The sequence below is a fragment of the Folsomia candida genome, unplaced genomic scaffold (genome assembly GCF_002217175.1).
Source record: "Folsomia candida strain VU population unplaced genomic scaffold, ASM221717v1 Fcan01_Sc014, whole genome shotgun sequence".
NCBI classification, from domain to species: Eukaryota; Metazoa; Arthropoda; class Collembola; order Entomobryomorpha; family Isotomidae; genus Folsomia; species Folsomia candida.
The window spans coordinates 3,538,037-3,546,648 of NW_019091206.1; the positions used below are offsets into that span (position 1 = coordinate 3,538,037).

At 37.6% G+C, this 8,612-nt stretch overlaps 2 protein-coding genes across 2 annotated transcripts; one reads left to right on the forward strand and one right to left on the reverse strand.

The window, feature by feature from the left end:
- Positions 1–221: 221 nt before the first annotated feature.
- On the forward strand, positions 222–3,870 carry LOC110856020. Its single transcript, XM_022104461.2, has 7 exons — positions 222–874; positions 954–1,018; positions 1,088–1,204; positions 1,323–1,446; positions 2,236–2,654; positions 3,073–3,190; positions 3,646–3,870. Exons 1-7 carry the CDS (start codon positions 688–690, stop codon positions 3,777–3,779), a joined length of 1,164 nt encoding a protein of 387 aa, XP_021960153.2. The 5' UTR covers positions 222–687; the 3' UTR covers positions 3,780–3,870.
- A 607-nt stretch (positions 3,871–4,477) lies between these two features.
- On the reverse strand, positions 4,478–7,092 carry LOC118437629. The gene is made up of 5 exons (XM_035856804.1): positions 6,926–7,092; positions 6,792–6,833; positions 6,194–6,471; positions 5,265–5,480; positions 4,478–4,709 (listed from the first exon to the last, which is right to left on the reverse strand). The coding sequence occupies exons 1-5, from the start codon at positions 7,090–7,092 to the stop codon at positions 4,525–4,527; spliced, it is 888 nt and encodes a 295-aa protein (XP_035712697.1). The 3' UTR covers positions 4,478–4,524.
- Positions 7,093–8,612: the final 1,520 nt, after the last annotated feature.

Sequence of the window (8,612 nt, forward strand, 5' to 3'; positions counted from 1 at the left end):
AGTCGTCACAATTAATCTTTTTCTGAGCTCGTGTACTACAAGCAATCACTGTCAGGCGGTAGTCTCATCAATCGCAGAAATATTTAGCATGAGTTACGATCGGATGGATGGATTTATGTAAAATTGAATGGATGGGAATTTACGGCATTTTCTTGCACCACAATTCTGTTTTTAATGTGTTAAGGAAGCAGGCGGCGAGGTAGGAAATCCAGAATTCATTTATTTCCTGGAGAAACGTTGGCGTTGTGGGACGTGGAATAGAATTTCTGTGCCCAGCCGTTTAATGAGGGCAACGTGTATAATTAATTAATCAATTAATTGTGATTTGGGTAAATTATCGATTTCACGAAAAATTGGAAGTAGTAGGTTTTTCGAATTATTTCTAATTCTAAATTTTGCCCATTTTGGAAGAGTAAAATAAGATAATTAAGTAATTATTGGGATCGTGCCAAGTAAATATTATTGATTTTGCGGAAATATTTATATTGGTAGTAAATTTTTATAGATTTTTGTATGTCGCAATTTTGCCAATTTTGGGGCCAAGAGTAATTATTGTGATTGTACAAACTATTTTATTGGTTTTACGGAAATATATTGGTGGAGGATTTTTTTTACAATTATTTTCATTTCGAAATTTGGCAAATTTTGGAGTCAAATTGATCAAGAAATTATTGTGAAAAATAATCTATGCAGTCAAAGCAGAAAACATCTCATGTCACATTAGAATTATTTATTTCGACTTTTTTTTACTTTTGGAGTCAAACATGTGCAAAATCAAAATTTGAACTGGGTAAAAACCGAGTGAAAATAAATAAAATGTGGACTTTTTTCTGCGTAATTTTGACTATTTGTTCCTTTGTGATCTCAACGCTGGGTAAAAATTTGATAAAATTTTTCATAAAATTTTGTACCTTTCTGTACGTTTAAATTGTTAATTTTATGAATTTGTTTAGTCTCCGGGCAGGGGACGACGTACCACAAATGTCTGCATTCTGGGTGGATCCCGTACAAAAATGAGGTTTAGAAATTTTAGGAAATTTTAAATTTTAAGAAATTAATTTAAATTGTGTAATATTTTCGAAACTAGAAATGTTTGAAAATTCTGAACCTGTATGAAACGCATTCCGCTGCGATTTCCTCGTGTCAAAAGCAGCTCTTGTTTGACGACTTGATCGAAGTCAATTTGCACGCAACGCTGCTGCAGGTGCGGTTATTTTTTAGAGAGAAATTTCGAAAAAATTTTGGTCAAAAAAATTTCCAATTTTTTCAGATAAGTTTTTTTATTTACAAAAAATCAAAATTTTGATCAAAAATGTTTTCAGATAAGTTCGAAAGACGAGGAGGAATTCGTGGACAAATTGCTCTTTAACATATCCCGATATGCGGATAATGTTTGGCTCGGCGCTGTGAGAGACGGACCACGTGCGCAGTTTCGCTGGCTGGACGGTTTGCAAAATTTACTTTATTTTTGTTTGCAAAATTTTAACCTACTAGTAGGAATTGATGATTCATGGTCGAAATTGGAGAAATCAGCACATTTTAATCATATCTCGCCTCTGGGAATTTACTTTAAAATTCTGGAAGACAAATTTGTAGAGCGGGAGTCGTTCCCAATTTTTTTAAAGAAATATACACTCCAGATTTTGACACTTTTTAAAGAAGGAGATCTCAAGTTTAAGAAACCTTCAGAAAAATTGGAACTCGTCGAAACTAGCTCAAAAACTCGACGCCATTCCATTAATCAGCTCATTGACTACAAATTTGTCGTTCAGAATTTTAAAATCAGTTCCCAGAGGTCACTTCTTGTCTCTGGGAACTTATTTAAAAATGTGCTGATTATCCCGATTTTGGTGAATTGTTGATGCGTAAATTTAAAATCATTGCATTGCGTTGGAGAGATCTATTTTAAAATTGTGGTCAAATTGTAGTCAGTGAAATGATTGATGGAATGGCGTTGAAGTTTTTCAGCCGGTTTCAACGAGTTCCAAATTTTCCTGAAGGTTTCCTAAACTTGAGATCTCCTCCTTCAAAAAGTGTCAAAATCTGGAGTGTATATTTTTCTAAATTGGGAACTCGTTGCTCTACAAATTTGTCGTCAAGAATTTTAAAATAAATTCCCAGAGGCGAGAAATCCTTAAAAATGTGGAGATTCTGACTTTTTTTTGGTGACGAGTCATATACATAAACCTTAATATCAGAAATGTAATAAAAGAAAAAAAAATATTTTGAAAATAGGAACATCCCTCAACAATTTTTCGGTTTATCAAAAATGGGCGTATGGAAATCCGACGGGAGATTTTATGAAGAATTGTGTCGAACTGAGGTCACGAGATAATCACAATTTTAACTATAATCTGGGATCCAGTGGCGGAAATAGGCCGGCGTCGGCGGGGGCGTCAGGGGGCGGGGGAGATCCGGCCCCGCCGAATCCGAGTTCGTGGTGGTCGTCGCCCTCGGCGCCGGGTGGTGGGAGTGGAGGTGGATTTCCATCATCTCCCGGTGCGGATCCTGGACCGAATCCAAACGCATTTTTTTCGCGAGACCAAGGAAATTGGTATAACGTTCCGTGCACGAAGCATAATTTGGTCGTGTGCCAAATTTCGCAACTCGTACCGGAACAAGTCGTGCAATTGCAGGTCGTGAAGACGAAAAAGGTAAAGGATTATTGGCTCGATGGATTGAGGATTGTTTTAAGGAATGCAATTTTAAGAAATGAAAAACAAAATTTTGAGAAATTACGAAAAATCTTAAGATTTAAAATGCACTTTTGAAAAAATTTTAATGAATTAAAAAAATTATGGATACTTATAAGCTAAAAAAATTTTAAGAAATTAAAAAAAAATTAAGGGGACAAAATGCATTTAAAGAAAGTGCGAATAATCTGAAGAAATGAATTGTAATTTTGCAAGATTTAAATAAATTTTAAGAAATTACGAATAGTATAAGTTATGCAATTTTAAGAAAGAGAAGTTGCGAATACTTTAAATCAATTTTATGAAATTTTAAGGAAATCGGGATAATTTGAGGAAATTTTAATAAGTTTTGTGGAAAATGTTCTATACTTTTTTTCAGGAAATTACAAAACTTCGCATGGAATTGGACGACTTGCGCCGACTTGTTGGCGAACTTGCGGCCAACGTTGTGACCGATGTGCGACTTGGGAGTAAAGAGACGACGGACATTTGGCATGGTGGGTTTGGATGACAACATATTAATAATTAATTAATTAATTAATTAATTAATATTAATTAACGTACGAGTTGATGATCAATCGCTAAAATCGTCAAATTTTTAATGATTTCTCTCCTCTGGGAACTTATTTTATAATTCTGGACGACAAATTTCCAGTCGGTGAGTTGATTAATGGAATGGCGTTGAGTTTTTTGAGCCAGTTTCGGCGAGTTTCTATTTTTCTGAAGATTTCTTAAACTTGAGATCTCCTCCTTCAAAAAGGGACAAAATCTGGATTGTATATTTTTAAAAAATTGGGAACTCGCTGCTCCAAAAATTTGTTCAGATTTTTAAAATAAATTCCCAGAGTCAAGAAATGATTTAAAATGTGTTGATTTTAACGATTTTGGCAATGAGTTATCGAGTCCAACGAAGTGCGAATTTTGCGATAATAAAGATTGCTTTTCTGGTCAGGGCCGGGATTTCCGGACGGTGGGGGCTACGTCGTAACCGGGATTATGAACTGGGATGAAAATTCCTGCGCGGATTCCGTTAGTCGGAGAAAGTTTCAGAAATTTGTTAACGGTAAATGGTACGATGTCTACTGAGGAGAGAAATTCACAATCTTAATTAATTAATGAATTAATGAATTAAGTAATTAATAATAAAGTATTTGTAAATAAAATGATAACAATTTGAGCGTCGGTTACCAAATTTTCTAAACATTTTACTGCTTTGAAGGATAGCAGATTTCAGAGAAGGCTACAAAATTTTATCAAAATTTTGATAAATGTTCGAACATGAACAATTTCAACATGAAATCATCTACAAAAATACGAACAGTGGATCCCCTGATTTTGAACACATTATAGTGCCAATCGATCACAAATTTAATTAATATTAAATTGGATTTTTTTCGTAGGGATGCAGATCGTACCAGTTTAATTGATCTGGTGGCATCGGCTTTAAAAAAAATTGTATTTTAGTAATATTTATAATTTTGAAAATCGGTGTTGCTGATATATTTATATTTTTTGGAAACGTGTTTGGAAAATTTCATTCAGCTTGTTTTTTTACCCGTTTGTTTTTTGCATTTTCAAGGTGGCCTCGGTTTTTCAGAATTTCCATTTGATTAAGATTTATCTATATAGTTTCCAAAATCCTTTATTTTCACACAATTTGTACTATTGGATTTTTTTGTGGTTACATTCCTTTGAGTAAAAAAACAATCGTTGAAATTAGTTATAAAATTTTGGAAAATATTTAAAACAAAAATCTATATACATTTACAATTTGCCACCAATATTTTAACTATGGCGCAAGTTAACAAAAAAAGTGGAGGGAGTATTTGAATTAATACTCGTTCCAGGGCTTATCATGCAGTATGGCGCCGCTCTTATCTTTGGAGTCTTTCCGGTGGTGGTGGTGACCAGTGGAACGCCGGCGTCGTCTATGGGACGGATTTATGCTGGGTCTTCGGTGATGATGACCGTGTCCTCCGCCTCCAAGGGTTGTTTCATCCCGGCGATGTTGGTTTTCTGAAAAAAAAGTTTAATACAAATTTCTAGAAAATTAAACCAGGTAGTGTTTCGTATGTATCTTGTGGGTTTGTCACAATTCTTGCACTGCAAAGCAAGAAATGCAAGAAATGCGAGGTGCAAGAAACTGGGAGAAATATGCGCCATCTAGCCAGGCGCTGTGTCAAGTAAAGCGGGAAGAAGGAGTTGCTTGCAGTTTGCATTTTTTTTGCGGGGGAAAATAGCTGCAAAAAACCCACTTTCTTACAAGCAGTGTTTGTTTTTTTGCGATTTTGCAACATTTCTTACACTGCAAAGCAAGAAACTGCAAGAAAGAACTGGAAGAGAAGAAAGTGCAGAAAAATGCAAGAATATGAAAGAAACTGGGAGAAAGTGCGAGAAATAAGCGCCATCTTCCCACGCGACTTATGAAGTAATTATAGCGGAAGGGCGTCTTGCGCCTTGATTATCTTGCAGGTCAAAATATTCAGCTGCAAGAAACCACTTTCTACCCATTATTTCTTGCAAGTGGTTTCTTGCACCTGAAACACTGATGCCAAACAAAATTTAGCATACCGACTTCCGGATTGGAAAACAATTTCAATCCAACGCTTGTTCCTCGCCTCTTTTTGTGGGGAGATTTCCTTTTCTTTTTCGTCAGGACGGGAAGTGCGGAGGAATTCGTGGAGCTTCGAGGGGGTTGCTGATCATCGGATTTTCTTCGGAGGGGAAAATTAACGTGGGACATGCTCTCGTAGTCGGTGGGGGTTTGGGGGGCAGAAAACCTTTTTCCTGGGTGAAAGAATTGCAAATTATTACGTTTAGTTTGACGAAGGACTCTTTGCCTAAATGGTCAAAATCAGTGTATTTTAAATGATTTCTCCCCTCTGGGAATTTATTGTAAAATTCTGGATGACAAATTTGTAGTCAGTGAGTTGATTGATGGAATGGCGTTGAGTTTTTGAAACCAGGTCCAATTTTTCTGAAGGCTTCTTAAACTTGAGATCTCCTCCTTCAAAAAGGGTCAAAATCTGGAGTGTGTATTCGTAAAAAATTGACAATAGCTTGCTTACAAATTTGTCGTCCAGAATTTTAAAATACATTCCCGATATGATAAAGGATTACAAATATGTTGATTTTGCCGATTGTGAAGATAAAAGTCTAGTCTGGGTTAAAAGTTATTGAAAGTCAAAATTTCCATTGTCAATTTTTTGAAAATGTACACTGCAGATTTTGACACTTTTTACAGGAAGAGATACATGTCAAGTATAGTAAGGTTAAGAAACCTTCAGTAAATTGCAACTCGTCGAAACTGGCTCAAAAAACTCGACGCCATTCCATCAATCAACTCATTGACGGCAAATTTGTGTCCAGAATTTTAAAATAAGTTCCCAGAGGCGAGAAATAATTTAAAATGTGCTGATTTTGACCACTTTTGGGATGAGTCATATACATTAATGCAATATTTTGCAGTGATTTTTTTTAAAGAACTGAGGCCAACTAACTTTCTTCTCCCAACGAAACTCTCTTCTCTGGCGTCTGGAACCACGTGGTCGACTTGGCTTTGCTACCTCGCGTCGTCGTCGCGATGCTTTGCACGGAAGGAACTTCGCCTTCCTCCAAGGGCTCGATGGCGGCGTATGATGCGCGTGGGATGGAGATGAAACTCAACAAATCAAGATTGGTCGCGGTGGCCCGTCTCTTTTCCAGCTTCTTTTTGGTCGCGTAGTAAAAGGAATTTTGAGCCAGGAGACGTTTCTGTTCTTGAAGGCGACGCGCTTTCCTAAAAGAAAATTGGGACAAAATTTAGTGGAAATTCGAAATTTGTGACAGATTTTCTTGCGGATTTGCCAATTTTTGCACTGCAAAGTGAGGTGCAAGAAAGTGCAAAAAACAAGCGCCATCTAGCCACGCGCTGTACTAAATACGCGCGGCGGGACGTAGTTTCTTGCGCAGTAAATTTCTTGCAGGTCAAAATAAATATCTGCAAACACCACTTTTTTGTAGATATTTTTTTTGCAAATGGTCACTTGCAAATTCTGAGCAAAACAAAGATTTTTGAAGTTTTTTGAACAATTTTGTAGTAAAAAATAAATAACTGACTGCATTTCCTCCTCACGTTTCCGGTCTTCGAGACGCACTCGCCTATAAGAAATTCGGGAAAAAGATTCAAGTCAAAATTCAATCGAAATTTCGAAGTTTTTTGGACAATTTTGTATCTATTTAAAAAAACTGACTGAATGTCTTCCTCCAGTTCGGAGTAGACTAGGGACCTCCGCAAAACTGAGACATGTCCAGATTTTGACGCTCCGTGATGACTAAGGGCGAATTCGCCGTCTTCGTGGTCATGGTCGCTGTCGTGGTGAAAATGCGAAGAGTCCTCGTATTCATCGTCCGGAATCATGGCGGATCTCGCGGTCTGCAAGACACATACACATACCTGTTCAGCTTCATTCATTTGACTTATTATGATAGTGAGTGAAAATGAATCTCCTGTTATTTGAATGAAAATGGGTGAAAGATTCTGTCATAACCGATGAATGACTGTGAATGAAAGGATTTCGCACTCCTTTCAAATTTCACCCTACGCTTACAACATTGGGGCGAAGAAATGAAGTCAGATGAAGTGAAGCTAAATGAAATGAATTTGAAAGAAAATGACCGAATGTGAATGGAAATCTTCAGTCAGAATTCGGAATGACTGACTTTTGAATGAATACTGAATTTTTGAACAGGTATGGTGGGGACATATATAACATGGGCAGCTGATACGGACATCGAACAACAGTGGGGACATTATCCCTCTGTCCCCACCCTTCCGCGGCCACTGACAACCAACCAACCTGCAACAGCTTTCCGAGTTCCGTGTGTCGCATGCGGAGTTGAAACTGGGCGAAGGGCGTTCTGCTTTTGACGTGTTGGATTTCGTCCTCCGTGGGGGGAGCGATTTCTGAGGGGGATTCTTCCATGTCGAAAGCCTGAGCTGATTTTTTCTCGTCATCGTCGTCGTCGTCAAAATCATCGGAATGTGCATCGTTTGTAAAGCCACGTGCCCGTTTGACGCCGAATTCTTGCTGTTTGATGGATCGAATTGCCTTTTAAAAAAACTGATTAGCCATAAGCTTAGCTAAATTTGAATAATCATGATTTCAAAAAATTTTGTACCGTATTTAGCGTGCGGATTTGCAAATGAATGGAGAAGGATTCAAGGACGAGGAGAATTCCGGAGAAAAGCGTCCACACGAAGAGGCCTTGACCCAAGTCGAAGAGGAGGCGTTTACAGGAAAGCCACACTTTGGGGGCGCAACCCTAACAAAATATTAGGAACGAACTTCTGTAATTTAGTGTTTTTGAAGTTGGGGATTATTTTTGGGGGGGGGGAGATTAATTTGATGCAGTATCGTCTGGGACGCTGTAAGATTTATTTATGCAAATGAGGTCACTGATAATAAAAATGGAGAACGATCCTCTTCAGAACCTCGAAGTTCTACGTATTAGACGATTTAGAACGTCTTCCTCGATGTTGTCGACATGTCGAAATACGGCGCCCATCGCTATGAATCGCCATGTCGTAATTTCGCCAGTTTTCCATCCGATTTACATAATTTTTTGGCTTGGACCTTGCCTGACTTTGGTCACATACACATATTTTTCGGGAACATAAATATTTCAACTCGGTTAAAAATTAGTATAAGTTTTTAGAGTATTTCAAAATTCACATATTGTAAAATGAACGGACACAATCTGCATAAAATTAATCGCCCAAATATCGCAAAAAACGAACCACTTCATGAATCCGTTCCCTAAATTTCTTGACTTCCAAGCGACTCGTGCTGGGATAAGTCCAGATGTGGGCGTTGTCCGCGCAGTAGAGGTTTCTCACCCACCAGGCCTTGCAGCAGGAGAAGGGGAACAGTCTCTGGG

Coding starts and splice junctions, on each gene's coding strand:
- LOC110856020 (XM_022104461.2), top strand. CDS start 688: ATGCAGTCAAAGCAGAAAACATCTCATGTCACATTAGAATTATTTATT. Junction 1,019..1,087: donor GGATCCCGTACAAAAATGAG/GTTTAGAAATTT, acceptor TTTCGAAACTAG/AAATGTTTGAAAATTCTGAA. Junction 2,655..3,072: donor AGGTCGTGAAGACGAAAAAG/GTAAAGGATTAT, acceptor ACTTTTTTTCAG/GAAATTACAAAACTTCGCAT.
- LOC118437629 (XM_035856804.1), bottom strand. CDS start 7,092: ATGATTCCGGACGATGAATACGAGGACTCTTCGCATTTTCACCACGAC. Junction 6,472..6,791: donor AAACGTGAGGAGGAAATGCA/GTCAGTTATTTA, acceptor ATTTTCTTTTAG/GAAAGCGCGTCGCCTTCAAG. Junction 5,481..6,193: donor AGTTTCGTTGGGAGAAGAAA/GTTAGTTGGCCT, acceptor TCTTTCACCCAG/GAAAAAGGTTTTCTGCCCCC.